Below are 21165 nucleotides of genomic sequence, written 5' to 3' on the forward strand. Positions count from 1 at the left end.
CCGTTGCAGAGCACAGGCTCCGGACGCGCAGGCTCAGCGGCCATGGCTCACGGGCCCAGCCGCTCCGCGGCATGTGGGATCTTCCCGGACCGGGGCACGAACCTGTGTCCCCTACATCGGCAGGTGGACTGTCAACCACTGCGCCACCAGGGAAGCCCTCCATGACCATTTTTAATCCCCCGGCCCGTCCTTCAGCCCACAGCTATGGAACCTCCCTCCTACCCTCCCTCTGTGAATTCTCAGGGAAGGTAATGAACTTTAATGTCACCTTGGCCTAGGCCAACCTTGCTATACACTCAGAGGCTTAGAAGCAGCAAATGGAAATGTAGGAGGCATGGTTTCTGACCTTGAGATGACAAAATTAGGAAGGTCAGTTGTCTGATGTCCTCCACCCCCAAATAATATATCTTTTTTAAATTGAAGTGTAGTTGAAATACAATATTATATAAGTTATATACGTTATATATAAGGTGTGCAGTATAGTGATTCACAATTTTTAAAGGTTATGCTCCATTTATAGTGATTATAAAATATTGGCTGTATTCCCCATGTTGTACAATATATCCTTGTAGCTTATTTTATACCTAATAGTTTACACCTCTTAGTTCCCTACCCCTATATTGCCCCTCCCTCTTCCCCTCCCCACTGGTAACCACTGATTTGTTCTTTATATCTGTGAGTCTGTTTCTTTTATATTCAGTAGTTTGTTGTATTTTTTAGATTCCTCATGTAAGTGATAACATACAGTATTTGTCTTTCTCTGTCTGACTTATTTCACTTAGCATAATACCCTCCAGGTCCATCCATGTTGTTGCAAATGGCAAAATTTCACTCTTTTTTATGGCTGAGTAGTATTCCATTATATATATATATGTGTGTGTGTGTGTGTGTGTATGTGTGTGTGTCACATCTTCTTTATCCATTCATCTGTTGATGGACACTTAGGTTGCTTCCATATCTTGGCAATTGTAAACAATGCTGCTATGAACATTGGGGTGCATGTATCTTTTCCAATTAGTGTTTTTGTTTCTTTTGGATATATACCCAGGAATGCAATTGTTGGGTCATACAGTAGTTCTATTTTTAGTTTTTTGAGAAACCTCCTAAATTCTTGAAACAAGACTTGAAATGATTGGATCCATGTCCTCTTTTTTATCTAACCACTCTCAGCTTGTAGGAACAGGAGAAAGCTTGCAGAGTTTTTGATACCTACTACAATTCAACTGTTCTAGGCTGAAACTTGGGAAGGGTTGCATGTATAGTCTATGTTCCTCTGGAATACTATTTGCTGCCACCATATATAAGACATCCATTCCTGAAGAATAGATCCCATATTATTTAGTGGGGTCAAGAAAAGAAACAAGGGTCCCAGGAGTTATTTCTCATCCCTTTCCCCATCCTATGAGAGCCAGAGCACACCCAGGCTGAGGCTGTGTTGCCTGTAGCCGGATGCCCCAACTCTCAGGGACACCCCAGCCTCTAGGAGCTGGCAGCGCTCCTTTCACAGAGAAGCAGGAGGAACAGCCAGTGGGTCTGAGGCCGACCTCTGTTCACACGCCCACCTTCAGCGTCCTCAACACATTTAGAGAAAGTGTCTGATCAGAGGGAAGAGATACTGCAGATTTTAGGAAAAGGAAATTTTTTTTAAAAGCTCATACCAATCCAAAAACGGCCTGACAAAGGACCACAGGTGTCATTTTTATAATGCTTCTTCCTTTCTGTCGTTGTTTCCTGGAAGGGCTGGGGAAGGGCTGGTCTGTCCATAAGCAGGACCCGTGGTTCTTCCCCGGCCAGCTGTGTGTGGCCACAGGCAGAGCCTCGGGACTCCATCTGGGGAGCCTTGCAGGACAGCTGCTAGTGCTTTTACACTCTGGGCGGGTAGAGAAGGAATCGGAGAGCAGCCTCGTCTTCCCCTCTGAGCGAGCCCCTTGAGTTCTCAGCAGGGCTGGTCTCAGTTTAGTGCACCTTGTTCCTCGATACCCATCCAGGTGTAGGCAGGGACCCACACACAGGCCCTGTGAGTTTGCGGCTCAGCCGGCCTTCCTCTGCCGTCACTGACTGACTGTACTTGGCTTTCAGCCTCTCCGGGCACTTCCTGGGACCACCCACAATTCCCCTTCATCATTGCCCAAGTTTGTTTTTCTAGTTGGATTAGTCTAAGAGTAAACGCCATAGGCCTTCTGGTCCTCCAAAAAAACAAAACAAAACAAAAACAGAAAAAACATTCTATGTAAAGTGAAAATTAGACTCTGAAATCTGCAAAGAAAGCTGTTTATCTTACAAATTCATTCTTTTTATTGGGCCACACATATCCAAGATAGAAAGATAAAAGGAAAACAGATACAGGCCATTGCTTAGAGTGACATATAGTGAGACACAGCTCATCCTCACCTTCTGTAAAGCCGGCGGGAGCGCAGGGCAGCGGCCTTATCTGTCTATTTATCTGTATCGTGCCCTGGGCCGGGGCTCACCAAAAGCTGCAGTGGAAATATGTTCCCCACACTCTCTATTCTCCTCTGTTGGACAGCCCTGCCTTGGACTGCTCCCCAGGGGCTCCGACGGAGGAGGATCTGGGGAAGGTGCTCAGCTGCAGACCGTGGGACACGAGGACGGGCAGGGATGCAACATCAAAAGCCCACACCTGCCTACTCCTGTCCTGAAGTCAACACTTAAGTTGTGCTCATCATTCAAATGGACAGCTCATGGCCTCCTAACTTAAATAGGGTGACTTAACCCTGTTGCAGGGAGCACTTGGGCAGAATTTTAATCAGGCTCGTTGTTATTTTAAGCTGACCTCATGATCCCACAAAAGGAATGAATAATGCTGGGAGGGCAAATGCAACAGGTTTGGGGTTGGTGTGGCTTTTGGGGGTGGTGGAGGGAGATGGGTAAGAGGTGGCCTCTCAGCTGTTTATAACTAGGATGCGGCTGACTTGGAATTGGCATCTGACATCTGGCGTCTGGCCATTGTTCTCCTGGGCTCTCGGCAAACTGGCTCTTTAAGACAGAGGTGGTGGCAGCCCTGGTGGACTTGACCTGCGGGCAGGGACTTCCTGCTAGGACTGCATGTGGGACATTTGTTTGCCGTGACCTGGCAACACTCTCTTGTGCCTGTTTTCCCTTATCAGCAGCCCAATAGCCATCTTTGGTAGTCTCTCCACAGTCATGTGGACAACCACAAAGCTAGTGCTAGGTCGAGTGAGTTCTAGATGTGGATGAACTGAGTCCCCCTCCCTGTGTAAAATTACGAGGAAAAAAAAAAAGCTGGGCAGTTAGACCTTTTGAACAGCTCTTCCAAAGATGGTTAGAAGAGTTGTGGAGAATAGGATTAAAAGTGAGCCTTCAAGGAAAATTTCTAGGGTGATGATGCCATTGTGCACAGTCCAAATTCAGAGAGGATACTCGAAGCCAAAGGGTTTCCACGGTTGCGCCGAGCAAACATCCAAATAAGAATTAAGTGCGACTGCCTTCATCTTGTTCATGGCCTATAAGTCTGTCCCTTTTGGCTGTGAGCAGAGAACACCAGGAACGGATGTTGACGAATAAAAGCAATTTGCATTTTCCATTGCTTGGAAGGTACAAATCTTGGTTTTTTTTGCTCTCTGCAGAACTCACAGGTCTGCTTATTATCCCAGAAGGTCCCCTCGTTCTCATGGTGAAATCTACCAGGAGGCCTAGAGGGTGGGCCGGAAGCTGCGGCCAGGACCCTGCCAGCCTCGGGAGCTTGGGTTATGTGCCAGGCGGCAGCCTCCAGCCCTGCGGGGAGGCCACAGGAGAAGGCTTGCCTGCCTCCCCTTCTCGAGATGCAGAGTCCCAGCTCCTGCCCTGCTCCCCTGATGTCGCCTCTGTGACAACGTGATGTCAGGCCTCGGGTGTTGCAATAACATATCCTCCAACCACTAGATATTTTCACAGTTTCATTTACTATTATGTCCCATCATTTCTGTGCAGAAGACAGCCGTATGTAAATTTTATTCCATTTTCTAGTGGTTTGGGTTACATAACAAATAACAGCAGGAAGGAAAATTTGTATTGATACTTTACAGAGGAAGTTCTCAGGTCACTGCACAAAGATCTAACTGCAGTGCTCTAAGTTTATGGGAGTTTTGCAGCTGAGTTTCTGCACATGACTTTGAATATGTCACTATATGTTTATCATGGGCTAATTGTGGAACCACATTTCCATACTTTTTCTTCTCCCTTTCATGAGATTACACCAGCCAGCGATGGAGGCAAGACTCTACAAGGAAGAAATGATCAGTTTGGGATAATTTTCTTTCCTGTCCCAAAATAGCTGTACGTCTGCATGTCTTGGGGACTCAGCCGAGACACATTTTTCTTCATTTGTTGCCTGATATAATGCAAATGTGATTTTGATCCTATAGCAAACTCTCCAGCTAGTCCATATTATAAATTAATCAGACTCAACAACCACCAACATTTTTAAACTTTTGAAAAAAAATGTTTAATAGGAGCTAAGCAAAAGAAGAAATCAAACCAGCTGCTGACACAGCTGTTTCTTTTCTTGTTTAATTCAGTTCAATATAAAGGTACCATATGCTGCTTAAAATGACGATAGGAAAGATGAAATAATTTAAGAGAATAACAAGAAAATACGTGAATTGTCAGCATTCTGTCAGATTTAAAGAATGAAATAGACAGGTGTAGTATTGACATGTGTAGCCTTGTGTGGTGTTGGCAGTTTTGGTGCGAACAGCTTCTGACATGTGCTGAAGTGACGTGAGAACATTTCTCCTCCATTGCAGACATTGGAGAGGAGGCTGGGAGATCTGCCGGCGTCCAGCAGCCCGCACTGCTTCGAGACAGGAGCCTGGGCTCGGCCATGAAGGACTGCCCGTACTGTGGGAAAACCTTCCGGACATCCCATCACCTAAAGGTCCACCTGAGGATACACACAGGTGAGGGAGCCGGGTGCACAGCTCAAAGGAGGAGGCCCAGGGCTGCCATGCTCCTGTCCTAGTTCCACCCTCTGTGGGCCTATCCGTGCACCATTGTGTGGGTCTGAACCGACCCTAACGACCCAGTTCTTTACTGCATACTCACCCTGCTGAATGACACGTGGACATGTGGACATGGATCTCCCATGGTCCAGGCCTGGGATGATGATGCTTTGTCCGAGGCCCTGTGGCCTTCTGCTGATGGCATCCTTCTGCTGCACTGAAGTAGGCACCTCCCACATCCTCACATGGACCAGGAGCTCTTTCAGGTGCAGATGATGAGAACCCAGCTCAAACTCTAAATATACAAGGGCATGTAGGACATCTTTGAAGGCAGGCTGGCTTCTGGCCCAGCTGGGGTTACGTGCCCGCACCTGGGACTGGATAGATGGAGAGGAGGGTGGGTGGCTCTCCACTGGGTCTCCTCAAAAGGAAAATCGAGATGCTCTTAACCAAGCCACTGGACCACTGTGGTCACTTCCCCTGTTAGGGCGTTGTCCGAGCCCCTCGAGGTGAGGGCTTCTCTTGGTCTCTCTGTCTTGTCTCTCGGTCATGGTTCTTGTGAGCTTTTCTGCTAGTTGTTTGCACATTGCCAATACAAAAAAAATCTCCCTGACATATGGACACCTCCATTTTCTTTGATTTTTCTCCTGACACTTTATCTATTGGAGTGTGAGCTGCTTCAGAGGATAGACAAATATGCCATCTATTTTCAAAAATAATTGTGGTCTGTTTCCCAAGGAATCAATAAAGCTTAGGGTTGTGAGGGATATTTAGTGTGTACGGGCCTCATGTGCAGCATGTGGTTAAAGACAAGGAGCCCTCACCTGGACCCTCACCTGTGCCTGCAAATCTCCCTGACACCCAGAGGAGCCCTGAGGACAGGTGGCAGTGGGATGGGTTGCTGTCTTTATTCTCAGCCTGGGTGCAGTTGGGCATCACCACTGTCCCTCCCTGTCCTGGAGCACTTCTCTCATGGGGTCACCCCAGGGCAAAGAGGGGTCTCCTAAAATTACGCGCCAAGCTTGCTCACTCTCCAGGGTCCACGGGACCTGACCCATCTTGCCCATCTTCACCCTTATCACCACCCTGCGACCCCATCGCCTTCTTCCTATTCCTCCAGTGCAGAGTGCTTGCTTCTGCCGCAGGACCTCTGCACCTACTGCCCCCTCCACCTGGAATGTTCTTCCTCCAGGTGGTCACTGGGGGCTTAGCGTCATGTGATCTCTTCAGAGAGACTGCATGACTACGCTGCTTGAAATATCCCTCATGCCCCTGCTTTATTTTCTCCATAGACTTAACACCTTCTGAAATTATCTTGTTCAGTTCAGTTGTTCATTTCCTTCTGTGTTGTCTGTCTTCCACCAAGTAGAATGTGAAGGTGTAATATTATCCATCTATTTAATTGCTGTAGAACCCCGGGGCCTACAAGAGCACCTTGCAGTAAACTGCAGCTTACAGGGGGGCATGGTACATTTATTTGAGAGGTTGAATGACAGAACAAATAAGTGAGTGACCCTACTCCTGCAATGCCTGCCCTGTGACGGGTAGCACAGAGGGGACAAGTGCAGTGGGGAACGTGGACCCTTCCCTAGGGAACCTGTGATCCTTTGGGAAAGGCACCCTGCACACGTGAGCTGGTCAGAAGCCACAGCGTGGCAGCCAGGCTGCAGGTGCTAGATTCCTGGTTATGGATGGAAGACCCTTCCACAGGAGCTTCGTGAGGAGTCCCTTAGTTCCTGCCTCAGGGCCTTTGCACTTCTCTGTAAGATAGGTCACCAGCTTGCACCCTCACCTTCAGAGTTTGGCACCAATGTTCCCTTCTCAGTAAGCTCTTCCCAGTGATGGGGCTCAAGGCGAGGCAGCTCAGCTTTCTCAGATCATGGTGATTTCCACTTTCCTCCCCAGGTTGGAGCCGGGTCCCCTAGTGTTGTGGTGGTTGGGAGGGACCCACAGACCGTCAGACATGGGAGACAGTCCACCAGGGCACCCACGGTCTCACTGCCTACAGGAGTGTGGAGACCTGGCCAGGTGGGTGCTGGGGTACTTCCCTTTCATGTGATGTGGATATAGGCTCCTGGGCCAGGTTTCCCAGGTGCGTGATGGCTCACAACAGGTGAGGCCGGCCCTGCCGGGGAGTGTGGGTCTGGAAGGAAAGGGGCAGTGCCTCCCAACCAGGAGCTCTGCCGACCCTGGGGGCCCCCACCCCCATCAGCTTGCCTGTGGTTCGAGTGGAAACGCCACAGAATATTCTCGGTAAATTAGGACTGAAGCTGGCAGAAAGAAGTCTTGCTGAACCTGGGTAGAAACAAATGGATACTGTTTTTAGAAATTTTAAAGCTCGAGAAAGATTATGTTTTTCCAAACTTCTGCTTCTTTTGCGTCACAAACTTCCCGAAGTTTGTGATCAATAGTCTTTGGAGACACAGAGAAAAGCAAGACAAGGCCACGGACAGAGGTATTCCAGAAACTTCCCAGAATAAGGGTGAAAATGAAAGAAGCCATGGAAACATCACACCACCAGCCCTCCTCGGAAACAGAATTTGCAGCGTGTAAAAGGCAGAATGGTAACCAGATAAAGATCAATTTCCTTTCATCAAAGAACAAAGAAGTTGGAAAATGCTTACACTTGCGCTTCTGAACAGAACAGAAAGTGTTACACGTTATAAATCACCAAAGTAAAACATCCATTATGACAATATAAAAGTGTAGATTACGTGTAATTAAAAATCAAAATCAAGTGGTTTGTTAATGAATGAGTTAATAGGGGCCCCAGTTGTGGAGATGTCCTGTACTGCCTTCCCCTTTCTCTTTGCGGTTTTGTATTTCCCAGTGACATGGCCAGAGGACAGCAGTCTCCAAAATAGAAGAGTTGTTTTCCAGAATGCCATCTTTTGAAGTTTTTCTATAATGGACCCATACGAGCACATTAAAAATCCAATGTGTGATAAATATATTTTAATTGGTCAGGATATGAGGTGGAGCATTCTCTGTGTCTTTCTGTCCTACTCCATCTCTATGGGAAGTTTTGATCGTATAGCGTCAACTCTGATGAAAACACTTTCCGTTATTAACTCCACGACATTAACTCAGTTACTGCTCTTCTCCTAACACCTGTCTGTTAGAGAGGTTCTGAGCAGATGCACCAGTCAGGTTGCTTTGAACACCTGGGGGCTGGGCAGAGCCTGCAGGTAGCAAGAACGTTTCTGTTGTCGCCCAAGCTCCAGCCAGATCCATGCGTGATGGAGGGGAGGCACCCACGTACCCTCACATCCTAGGGGCTGCCCCTCTCCGGCTCCTGCAGGGCAGACGTTGATTGCTGCCCACACAGGGAAGGCTGAACTTCTCTCCTCTTTGAAAGCTGGGCTGATTAGGACCCAATCACTGGACGTGTGCGATTTGTCTTCTGGAGTACGCTGCCGGTGATTGGCATTCAGAGCCAGTCAGTAAGGAGACTTTGTCAGTTAGGGTTCTCCAGGGAAACAGTGTGCGTGTGTGTGCATGTGTGTGTGTGTGTATACACATCTATGTACATATACATATATACATATCTATATACATATACATACGTATCTATATACATATATACACATCTATATACAAATATATACACATGTCTATACATATATACATATCTATATACATATACATATATAGATACATCAATATACATATATATACAAATATATATCTATACATATATATACACATCTGTGTATATATACACATCAATATATATATATACATATAGAGAGAGAGAGACAGAGAGAAAGAGAGAATAAATTCCTTTATTATAAGGAATTGGCTCACTTGATTATGGAGGCTGAGAAGTCCCATGATCTGCAGCTGGTCAGCTGGAGGCCCCAGAGAGTGGATGGTATAAGTTCCAGGCTGAGTGCAAAGGCCTGGGAAGCAGGAAGGCTGATGGTATAAGTCCCAGTCTGAGATGGAGTCCCAGCTCAAAGAGAGAGCTCCCTTACTCAGATTTGTTCTATTCAAGCTTTCCACGGATTGGATGAGGCCCACCCACACTGGGGAGGGCAATCTGCTTTCTCAGTCTACTATTCAAATGTTTCTCTCATCCAGAAACACCCTCACAGACACATCCAGAATAGTGTTTGACCAGATATCTGGGCAGCCCTTGGCCCTGTCAAGCTGATGCATAAAATTAACCACCTCAGAGATGCATCAGCAAGCACTTAGGCACACCATGCAACAGGAGGCAGGGATGCCCCCAGGTTGCCCCTGACCAAGGCCAGCCAGTCATTTCTTTATTGGCTGCCTGCAAAGGTACTCCATCCGTTCCCTCACTACCCCCTCCTCCAGGTACTACCTTGGGGATACTCTGAAGGGTCCAGTGTGTCTGTTTTGTGCAGGAGGTAGGCAGGCGCTGATCAGTTCCTGAAAGGCTGGAGGGGTGTGCATTCCCCACAAGCCCCAGGAGGGTGTAACACCCCATGTGATGACCCACCTGTGTGTCAGGTTTCCCAGGGGGTGCCTGTTGTCTCAGGAATGACCATTTTAGAGAAATATAATAAGCAACCTCACTCATGAAAACTTGGAGGCACTAAAGTTCAGAGACTAATTAAAAATAAATCTCATTAGTGTTTCCCCCTCTCAAACTATGCTAGTGGTTTATTAATCTGGTTTTGATTTGCTGCATGTGTTGGTCTGGCCCTGAGTTGGGCACCTCTTTATGGACTAGATTTGTACAGGGAAGCCAGCCGTGGTTCTCTGGGGGTCTCAGGGTGGGCTGAGGGGCATGCCCAGCACTGCCCACCCTTCTGGGTGCTGCCTCAGTGATATAGCGGCTGAGCGCTGGCCAGGTGGGATGCATGGGGTGCCCTCCTTGGCTCTCACCTGCATTCTTGGCACCAGACCCGAGGCTCCTCTGTCCTGATGGAGCCAAAGGGGACTGTGGAGGTGAGAAGGCTTCTCTCCTGCAGCCCCTCCAAAGGGTTGTGTGCCCTCCCTGTGGGGAAGGCACAGCCTGGGAGTTTTCTTGCCTCATGACTGAAGCTGTCTACACAGCATGACAGCAACTGGCTGCCCACAGAAAAATTCAGCCAACAAGGATAGTATAACAACAACGACAGTGACTGTAGTCACCACTTTCTGTGCACTCACGTGTGCAAGCACTGCTTGCTGCTTGTGGATTATTATTATTCGCCCCTTAATCCTCACAGCACTTTGGAGACCATGTTCCAAATCCCCCCTTATCCCGCCCCATCCCCTTTGCAAGGGGAGGGAACTGAGCCTCAGGGATGTGAAGCTACCCACCCAGAGTTGCCCAGCATTGATTACAGGTCATAATCCAGATCTGCCTAATTTAGAATTCCATTCTATTAACCACTGCACTGTATTGCTATTTTTACTTTTCTGGGTGAATTTTTGGCTTGTTTTAGGGAATTAATGCAACATTTCTTTGACAGTGTGTGTCCACACCATAACCAGCTGGAGGAAAGGAAGTGACTTGTACCCACAAGGTGTGTTGACGCAGCCTCCCAGCGATTTAAAAGGGAAGTACTATGCACCCTGGACCCTCCTTTGCTCCCGAACGCAGACTGGCCTGAGGCCTCCTTGACCCGCTTGCCTCCATTTCCCACCAGCCCAATGAGCTTAGGGAGGCGGTGGGGCAAGGAAACGGCTACGGTGGCTGGTGGAGGCCCCCTGACCCCTGGCATGGAAAGTGGGGTGGAATTAGACACTGGCATAGTGGAGATGATAAACTCCTGATGCCTTTTTGGAAACTGCCTTTCAGCCAAGCAGCGACTGGTCTGTGGATGTGGGTGGAAATGAAAGTTCAGCCGGCCTAACCTAGGTGCCTTAAGCCTGATACACACACAGCTTACCTTTGATGCTTTTGCATCTCCTCTTCTGGCGAGGTAACCAGGCTGTTTCAACATTTATAAAAGCACATTGAATAAATGTTCAGAAAAGGATTGGTTAAGATGGGCTCTCTTCCCATTTCCTTTTCTAAAAGGAGAGCCTTGAGTTATTCTTAGTGGGGGACAGATACCTGCGTAATGGTGAGAAAACAAAAAGACCCATTTGCCCGAAAGGAGACGATTCCTTTTTCTCTTTTTGTTTTGAATTAAAATTCTGTCGTTTTTCTAAGATGAACTAAAAGCCCATTTCCTTCTTCCACAGTCCCCCATCCTTGCTTTTCCTGCCTTAATGACATCCCAAACTTTTGTTGAAAATAATTGATTGAATTTAAATTTCCTTAAAAGTTTAAGAGGTAATGTTACAGTATAAATTTCCTACCAAACACTAAGTAGGGAAATATCCATTAGTGAAATTAACTACAGTTTCTAGGTAGCTAACAATGTACCCGTATACAGTAGGGCATGGCTAATGAACACTGCAGTGGGTGATATTTCATTATACAAATTAATGCTCACATTTTAATGGGAAAGTCACATAATGAATCTCGGCTTCAGTGACAGCAATTAGAGACACAGATTGTCCCCTTCTGGACAAGGCACTGTTTAGCAATAAGCAGCTGTGTGAGAAGTCTGCAGGTTTACAACATATATATGCTTTGGGGGAATTAGTGTACAATTTATATTAATGTACTGAAGCTTCTCTGCAAAGGCACCACTGTATTTATCTCTCCTGGTATTAACTAAGTAAAGACATGTAGAAAGACTAAATAAATATCAAATAGAGGATGCAAATACGGGAAAATATTAGGTTACCCAACTTAAAAGTGAAAACACTTTGGGGTTTTAACACACACACACACGAGAAAGTTACAAACACGAAGCCTTTCTTAAAAGCTTGATAAAGGGATTTCCAACGAGAATAAAATGAATCCCCCCGTTATTTCTGGAGAAGCACTATAGGGAACTTGCTCTGAATAGTTCCAGAATAACTCCCCAGAACAGTGAGGTTTCCTTGAATATCAGGTGCAAAGTGAGGCTCAGAATGATGAAAGACGTGACCATGTAAAAATAGGTACAATGAACTAATTGAACCACTTGGTCATATATTTCTTAAAATTTATGATACAACGACTTGGAGAAGTTATCAATGATATTCCAGAATTGAATATACATCTTATGCCATGTGTCAGTGGGTAGCTGGTTTAATGTAGGATGGTTCCAATAATTTCATTAGACCATGGAGTGATGAACTGATGATTTGTTTAATTTATTATGCCTTTTCTAGCAAAACTCTCTTTTCTAGAAATGCATCGTTTGGGCCCACTTCTTATTCCTTTAAAATAGTGTGAGAAGTTTCCCCACAGAAACCTACTGTTGTGGTTCCCTGCTTCCTTCGGTAGGTGAATGGCTCAACACTGGTCATCCTTTTCCCAGACACAAGTTTCATAGACCAGACCTGGTCTGCAGAATAGGGTCTTTGGCCCTCTCTGTGTTTGAAAAAGATTTTAAGTACGTGCCAATATTTTAAAACTGGGCTATTGCATGTAGAAATCTGGAAGCAAGGCTTTCCTTAGATAGAGGTCCTTGTGCCCACTGCTGGTGGCATTGGGTGGTGGTGGCCCTCCAGGAGAGGTGGGTGGCCCCCACCCCGCTGTTTCGCACACTCTTATCATCTGCTCAGCTCTGAAAGCATCTGAGTGTATGGCTCCTGCAACAGGAAGATGCAAAGACATTGAATGCGAACATTGTGGAGGTGACCAGAGGGCTCATGTCACCCTGCAAAGCCTTGGGCAGTCTGTCCGATTCCCCCCAGTAGATTTGGACTCACTTATGGGTCTGAGTGGGCAGTCATTCAACTGGACAGAGCTGCTGGCAGGGTCTGAGGTTGTCAGGGCCGCACAGAACGTCTTTCCGAGTCTCAGGCAGAGCCCTGCCCGGGCAGGAGCGGGCTGGGTGGGATGATGCTGACTAAGAAGCAGCTCTTAGCACAGGACTCGGCGTTTGTCAGTCGACGAAACCGAAGAGCAGACCTTGACCATATCTCAGAGCCCGCTGAATGTGCTGACAGGTTTTTCCCACCCAGTCCAGGCCACTGTTGTGAGACATTTGCCTCCTGAGTGCTCTGAAATGTGCCCTCCAGGGAGGTTGCTTGGGAAACAGCTGGACTGTTTCCAGTGAAACGAGACCCTTGGGTGGCCAGCCTTCCCCAAGGGGATGTGCTCACCCGTGGGTCTGCCCACCAGAAACGCACCCCAGCCAGGGCTAGTGGTGGTCTCAAAAGCATTTCCTTGTACCCTTCGTAGTGATGAAGCCCAGGAAAGGCTTTAAGGCAGAGGATGATAGTGGTTATCCAAATCATTTAGGGGTTATAAAGAAAATAAAATCAGGTTTTTGTTCATTTTTAAAATGAAACATCCAAAGCAGGTGGGTTTATCCCATGCAGCTCACTCTGGAGCATTTATCTGGGGAATTGGGTGGTAGGGACCAGTCACCCAAATAAAGCCTCTCAGGAACTTGGAGGTGGAGCCACGTGGAGAAACCACTGTGAGGGCTGTTCCAGGGTATGTGCACGGGCGGTGCATGGAAGGCTTTCTAGAGCCTGTGCAGTCAAAATAATCCTTGAGGACTCTCGTTAAGTGGCCCTGAATTTACCAGGGCCTGGATCCTTGGAGGCTTAGATGCTAAGAATTAACCATTCTTGTTTCTCAGATGTGGCCTCTTTTCCCTGGAACAGTGGTGGTCAAGGCCTGTTTTTAACTTTAAAAGAACAGTGGGTCAAGTGAAGAGATCCTCTCCTGCACTGTGTGATGTGTATGTGATGTGTGGGGTGTGTGTGTGATGTGTGGTGTGTGTGTGGGGTGTATGTGATGTGTGGGGTGTGTGTATGATGTGTGGTATGTGTGTAGTGTGTATGTGATGTGTGGGGTGTGTGTGTGATATGTGGTGTGTTTGTGATGTATGGTGTGTATGCGTGTGTGTATGTGATGTGTGGGGTGTGTGTGTGATATGTGGTGTGTTTGTGATGTATGGTGTGTATGTGTGTGTGTATGTGATGTGTGGGGTGTGTGTGTGATATGTGTGTGTATGATGTGTAGTGTGTGATGTGCGGGGTGTGTTTGGTGTGTGTGTGTGGTATGTATGTGATGTGTGATGTGTGTGATGTGTGGTTGTGTGTGTGTATGTGTGTGATGTGTGGTGTGTGTGTGGTAAGTATGTGATGTGCGGTGTGTGTATAATGTGTGTGTGTGGTGTGTGTGTGATGTGTGGTGTGTGTGTGGTGTGTGTGATTGTGCGTGTGTATGTGTGTGATGTGTGTGTGGTGAGTATGTGATGTGTGGTGTATGTGTGTGATGTTTGGTGTGTGTGTGTGTGTTTGTAATGTATGTTGTACATGTGTGTGATGTGTGGTGTGTGTGTGGTATGTATGTAATGTGTGGTGTGTGTGGTTGTGCACGTGTATGTGTGTGGTGTGTGTGTGTGGTGAGTATGTGATGTGTGGTGTGTGTGATGTGTGTGATGTGTGGTGTGTGTGTGATGTGTGTGGTGTGTGTGATGTGTGGTGTGTGTGTGGTGTGTATGTGATGTGTAGTGTGTGTGATGTGTGGTGTGTGTGATTGTGTGTGTGTATGTGTGTGATGTGTGTGTCGTATGTGATGTGTGGTGTATGTGTGTGATGTTTGGTGTGTGTGTGTGTGTTTGTAATGTATGTTGTATGTGTGTGTGGTGTGTGGTGTGTGTGTGATGTGTGGTGTGTGTGTGGTATGTATGTAATGTGTGGTGTGTGTGGTTGTGCACGTGTGTGTGTGGTGTGTGTGTGTGGTGAGTATGTGATGCGTGGTGTGTGTGTGATGTGTGTGATGTGTGGTGTGTGTGTGATGTGTGTGGTGTGTATGTGTGGTGTGTATGTGATGTGTAGTGTGTGTGATGTGTGGTGTGTGTGTGATGTGTGGTGTGTGTATGTGTGGTGTGTATGTGATGTGTAGTGTGTGTGATGTGTGGTGTGTGTGATTGTGCGTGTGTATGTGTGTGATGTGTGTGTGGTGAGTATGTGATGTGTGGTGTATGTGTGATGTTTGGTGTGTGTGTGTGTGTTTGTAATGTATGTTGTATGTGTGTGAGATGTGTGGTGTGTGTGTGGTATGTATGTAATGTGTGGCGTGTGTGGTTGTGCACGTGTATGTGTGTGGTGTGTGTGTGTGGTGAGTATGTGATGTGTGGTGTGTGTGTGATGTGTGGTGTGTGTGTGTGTGATGTGTGGTGTTTGTGTGTATGTGGTGTGTGGTGTGTATGTGTGGTGTGTATGTGATGTGTAGTGTGTGTGATGTGTGGTGTGTGTGTGATGTGTGTGATGTGTGGTGTGTGTGTGGTGTGTATGTGATGTTTAGTGTGTGTGATGTGTGGTGTGTGTGATTGTGTGTGTATGTGTGTGATGTGTGGTGTGTGTATGTGGTGAGTATGTGATGTGTGGTGTATGTGTGTGATGTTTGGTGTGTGTGTGTGTGTGTGTGTGTGTGTGTTTGTAATGTATGTTGTGTGTGTGTATGATGTGTGGTGTGTGTGAGTGTATGTGTGTGTGGTATGTGTGTGTGTGCCTCTTTCTTTAATGATCCTATGATATGTGTCCTCTCAAAGCCGTGAGAGTAGGGGCCTTGTCTCTTTGGTTCTTCACTCAATTCCCAGCACCAAGAGCAGTACTTGGGGGGTAGGGGGTGCTCATTCAATAGAGACTGTGTGAACGAATCCATGTGTTTCCAGGTGTGTGGGTACATACATGTATGGACACGTATGCCTCTGGCATCATACAGGAGACTTTGTTTAGCCCTTGACATGACTTTTAGAGTTGACATGATGCCATAGAGAACATGTGCTCCGACTTGCCACATTATAGGTCGGGGAAGCAAAGGTCCCAAGATAGGAATGCCCAGTGGAGCAAAAATAACACAGGTTATCTGGCCCCAGTCCAGACTCTCTAAATGCCTCCTGGGGTCCAGAGGTCCAAACTAGATTCCCTGCTACACTGTTCCACAGTATCGACCTAAAAGAGTACTTCCCAGGGAGGCTCTTTTTAGTGGTTCCCCACCCAGGTGCCACAGAGGGTCACGTGGGGGCCTTTGAAAGACCCCAGAGCCCAGTCTGTCCCGGGAACTCAGAATTTCTGGAAGTGGGACCAGGTATCAGCACTTTTGAAAGCTCCCCAAGCTGTTCCACTTTGTTTTTTCAAAATGTAATGTTCACAGTTTTAGCATCAGAATCATCAGGGGCACTTACTAGAAGCACCCACTTCTGGACCCACCCCAGACCCAGGGAATCAGAACTGCTCTGCCTTAGGTCCCAGAACTGGTGTTTTATACTCTCCTGGGGATTCAATGCTCAGTACACGCTGACAACCACTGCTCCAGTGAGCATTTCAAGTGTGTGTCCCTTGGAAATCTACGCACATCTTCCGAGTATCCCTGCAGTCAGCCAGGAAAGGCAGTCCCCACTCCACCCAGGCCTGGAGGGAAGGTCTACATTTTCTCTCTGCATCTCCTGCTGATGGATGCCCATGCATGCTCTACAAACCCTTTGCCAGATGCACTTAATCGTTTCCAGGTGCACTTTTGAAATGCAACCCGAGTCTCATCCAGTACCTGTAGGCACCTCTGCCAACTCTCACTGCAGGGCCCTCCCCCCGGGTTTACATCAACCTGTGGGCCAGGATCTTGAGTTCCTCATCAGGCTCTCCTACCACAAGCCCCACAGACACCCCCTCAGCTTCAGGGGCTGCCTCTTCTCCAACTGGCACTGGACTTCTAGGTCAGCCCGGAAGTACCCCGTCCACAGTGCCCATCCCACTGAGGGTCCCCTAGTCTCCAGTGAGATGTCCAAATAGCAGTGGCTGAAGTGAATCCAAGCCTAATACGGGGATTGACTTCAAGAGGTGGGAAATGGTGCCTGAAGCCATTTGTACCTTTACACCAAAGGGGAGTGAGTCTTACTCTAGATCCATGTCATTGGTCTAGAGACGACGTGACCTTTGCATTCAGAGAAAGAGATTCCCAGCTGGGAATCTAATGTGTCCAGAGGAAACCTTCAGCTGCTCATAGGAGGGAAAGCGGAGCACATAGCCACCGTTTGATGAGGCAGGCGTAGCTTCTCCCAGGCTGGAGCGCACAGTCTGGAGGTGACCTGGAGTCCTCTGCTCAGAACCTGGGCTGGTGGTCCTCTTATTTACAAAATGCGTGCATCCCCCCCACCCCACCCCCAACAAGTGCCTTACCCCCAGATGGCCTATGCCTGGAGAACTGGGACTCACGGCGTCAGCTGACACAGTAAAATGTCTCCAGAATACACCATTCACCCATGACTTGCTGTTGCTTTTAGATCAGTGTTTTTCAATAGAATAGAGGAAGGGGTGGGGGATGCTTGAATTTCCTCGGAGAATTAATTGTGGATATTGACAGGGAGTTGTTGTGAACAAGCTCGTGGGAACTCTAACAGTCCCATTCCTTCCAGAGAGCTTTTCGATTCCAAAGTCCAGAGAAGACCCTGGATTGCGAACAAATTCTTGGAATATATTTAAATCCGCATTTGTTTACCCTCCCCTTTTCCTCTGTCCTACAACGTAGGCAGGTCTAAGTTGTATGTTATGGTATCTTTCCCATAGTGGAAAGAACAATAGAAGTTGTGTGTTGGATTTAAATAAATATTTAATTCATGAAAATGATCTTATATGTTTTAAAAGTCTTTAAAGCTATTTTTATTCTCTAGAAAGTGCTTATTATAGGTAAATTACACATTTTACTACCAGAGCATTAGGTTTGCCATTAGTACAAATTTAAGGCACTACAAAGACCAGTAGATAATGTTAATTTCAAATACAGAAACTAAATATATTTTGTGCCTTTTTATTACTCATTTTCTTTTAAGTTTTATTGACTGCTTTTTATCTTAACTATATGTCTTTACATGCTGCAATCATAATGCACTGTAATGGTATTAATATTTTATAGAATCGGTATTTATAGTTCTTTATTTAGAAACAATGCAGTAGGTCTGCGGATATCTGAGCCCGTCTGGAATGGTGCCCTCCAAATAATGATAAATTACTTGTGCAGTATGCCATTTGCTAATTATATCCATGATTTACTGCAGAGCAAGACTTAAATCATTCATTTCAGTCTTGCGTAACAGTGCCATAAAATTTTTAGGCTTAAAAATGGTTTCCATGTGTATAATTTAAACAAATTTTAGAGCTATTGTATACACAAAATATTGCAACCACCCATTTGTTACATACTTTGTCTTTTTAAACTTCTACTTTTAATGATCACTGTGGTTGAAATTATTATGCTTAATTTTCATAATCATAGCTTTTAAATCTACAGCCGTTTTCACATGTTAGATAAAGAAAAAGATAGCTAATTGTGTGTAGATAGTATGTCATTCCTGAATAGTCCCAAATGGTACAAAATCATTAAAAAAGCTTAAGAGTACGAATTATTCTTCTATTAAAAAACAGTTGTTCTCTAACTAATTATTAGTTTGAGCTGCTTTGTTTCCAAGAACAAATGTTGATCCTTCTAGCCTTGTTCAGCACACCAAAATGAGATTAACACTTTTTTTTTTTTTCTCCTTATACCAAAATCTTGCAGGTGAGAAACCCTACAAATGTCCCCACTGTGATTATGCCGGCACCCAATCAGCCTCCTTAAAATACCACCTAGAGCGGCACCACCGGGAGCGGCAGAACGGAGCCGGGCCACTGTCTGGGCAGCCCCTGAACCAAGACCACAGGGACGAGCTGTCCAACAAAGCTGCTTTGTTTATCAGGCCAGACATCCTGAGGGGCGCCTTTAAGGGTCTCCCCGGAATCGACTTCAGAGGTGGCCCTGCGTCTCAGCAGTGGACATCAGGGGTGTTCTCATCTGGAGATCACTCAGGGCAGGCCACTGGCTTGTCTTCTGAGGCTCCTTCAGACACTCTGAAAGGTACCGACCTTCCTTCCAAAAGCACCCACTTCTCCGAAATCGGGAGAGCTTATCAAAGTATCGTGAACAACGGTGTGAATTTCCAAGGGTCTTTGCAAGCGTTCGTGGACAGCTTTGTCCTAAGCTCCTTGAGGAAGCAGAAGGACATGAAGGGCAAAGCCCCATCTGACCCTCCTCCCATGAAGGTCCGCGGGGCAGACGGCGGCGAGGAGAAGGCGGGCAGCAAGGCGGCCCCCAGGAAGTCTGAGAAGTCTCAGTACGAGCCCCTGGACTTGTCCGTGCGGCCGGACGCCGCCTCCCTCCCAGGCTCCTCGGCGACTGTACAAGACAGCATCGCGTGGCACGGCTGCTTGTTTTGTGCTTTCACAACGTCCTCTATGGAGCTGATGGCCCTTCATCTCCAGGCCAACCACCTGGGCAAATCGGAACGCAAAGATAGCGCCGTCGGGGTGACGGTCAATTGCACAGACCAAGCCCGGGAGGCCAGTAAAGTGGCCCTGTTGCCCTCGGTACAATCAAGCAAAGAGATGGCGCTTTCCAACATGATGGGGCCTCTAGACTCGCCTTCTGAAAAGATGGCCCAAGGACAGGTCAAAGAGACTCTGGGGGAGCAGAAGGGTAGCCCATGGCCCGGCCACATGGACCCCACGTTCTGTAACTTCCCGTCAGACTTCTACAAGCAGTTCGGTGTTTACCCAGGTCTGCTGGGCTCGGGGGCCTCTGGTTCCTGCCCCAACAGGGAGCCTGACGGGAAGGCCCACTTGGAAGATGATGCCCCGATCCTGATCCCTGAAACCACAAATAAGAACACTACTGATGACCTCTCGGACATCGCCTCCTCAGAGGACATGGACTCCTCCAAAGGAGAAAACAACGAGGAAGAGGATATCGACACGGAGCCGGAGGTGATGAGCAAGCCGCCTGCCCTGAGCAAGGACGGGGGCAGCGACGGTGGGGATGGCCTGCTGCCCGCAGGTGCCCCACAGCCCATCCAGGGACTGGTCTCCCCTCTACCCCAGGCATCGGAGAAGCAGTGGCACAGCCCGGGCCTTCTTCCAGCCCAGGACCCCGTGGCGAGCCTGCCCAAGCCAGAGCGGGGGCCCCAGGGCCTGGAGAAGCCGATGAATGTGCTGTCGGTCCTCAGGGCCTACAGCGCCGATGGCTTAGCAGCCTTTAACGGACTTGCAAGTAGCACAGCAAATTCTGGATGTATCAAGAGGCCAGACTTGTGTGGTAAGTTTTAGAATCCTCTTCCTTTAGTTCATTTCCCAAAACATCAGTGCTGATTTGTGCATTTTTAAAAAATGGGGTAGACTTATCCATGAGCAGATTTTGAACTACACATGAAAAATACCCTGACTATGCTGTATATGCAATATAGACAATCATGAGAGTCAACTTCATTTAGAAGTGTTGGACCTCGTACTTTCGTGTTTCAGTTTGCATCATTGTGATCTGAAATGCCTGTATGGAAGGCATGGAAAAGGGGGCGGGGTCTCACAGTGTGCACTACTCCTGTTTTTAACCCATAACTTGAGGGGGAAAGGAAAAATTTCAAAAAACAAAAAGAGAAAGAGACATGGTAACTTGCAAACTTTTCAGTCTTTTCAACTTTTGCATAAAATGCCTAAAGACAATCCCTTACTGCTTTGCTAAGCCAAATCTGCTTTCTGAAACTTTTCTTTATAATGACTTGAGGATACTAAAATCGTATCACACTAACCACAATGTAGAAATAAATTGACCCTCTCTCCAAACAGGGAGACGGTTTGGGGTGTTTGTGATTCGTCTTCAGACATACCAAATGGCAGTTACTGTGACTTTGGCCTTCTATTATTGCCTTCTGTCTGTCTGTTTCTTCACCTGTTGTTCGAACAAGAATGTACATTATGAAGTCCCTGGTTAGCAGGGTTGTGATCCTGTGTGTCTTGGATTTATGCCTGCCTGATCTTGTTAGCAAACTGGCACTTCTTTACCTCCTTAAAGAATATGGTTACTCCAAAGTAATTCCAGATCTTAAATAGTAATGCTAGATTTGAAGCCTAGAACTGCATCAAATCAATGTCGGCGTGGGCAGGGAGGATCAAAGTCATTCTCTTGTCACCCAGATATTCTTATTCGAAAGCCTTTCTGGGAATCGAAGCTCAGTTTGTTATTCCCAGCCCCAAATATCCTCACTAGAGACGAATGACCACGGTACCTTTCCATCTGTAATCTATGAATGAATTTCTGTGACTTTATTTCACTTGTTGAAAAAAGGAAAGAAAGAAGGAAAGAAGGGAGGAAGGAAAATGGATGGAAGGGAGTAGTATTTAACTTCTGAATCCTGACATTCCTTTTAGCACAGAG

The 21165-nt window shown here is 47.0% G+C and overlaps 1 protein-coding gene across 1 annotated transcript in view; it reads left to right on the forward strand.

Moving 5' to 3' along the window:
• ZNF536 (zinc finger protein 536) overlaps positions 1-21165 on the forward strand; it is a 155731-nt gene that overhangs the window by 127656 nt on the left and 6910 nt on the right. Inside the window, exons 3-4 of the mRNA XM_007470931.1 lie at positions 4767-4919; positions 18481-20049. Of these exons, the coding sequence (XP_007470993.1) occupies positions 4767-4919; positions 18481-20049 (1722 nt within the window). The remainder of the gene's footprint in view (positions 1-4766; positions 4920-18480; positions 20050-21165) is intronic.

This window comes from Lipotes vexillifer, unplaced genomic scaffold, assembly GCF_000442215.2.
Source record: "Lipotes vexillifer unplaced genomic scaffold, Lipotes_vexillifer_v1.1 scaffold182, whole genome shotgun sequence".
Lineage (NCBI taxonomy): Eukaryota > Metazoa > Chordata > Mammalia > Artiodactyla > Lipotidae > Lipotes > Lipotes vexillifer.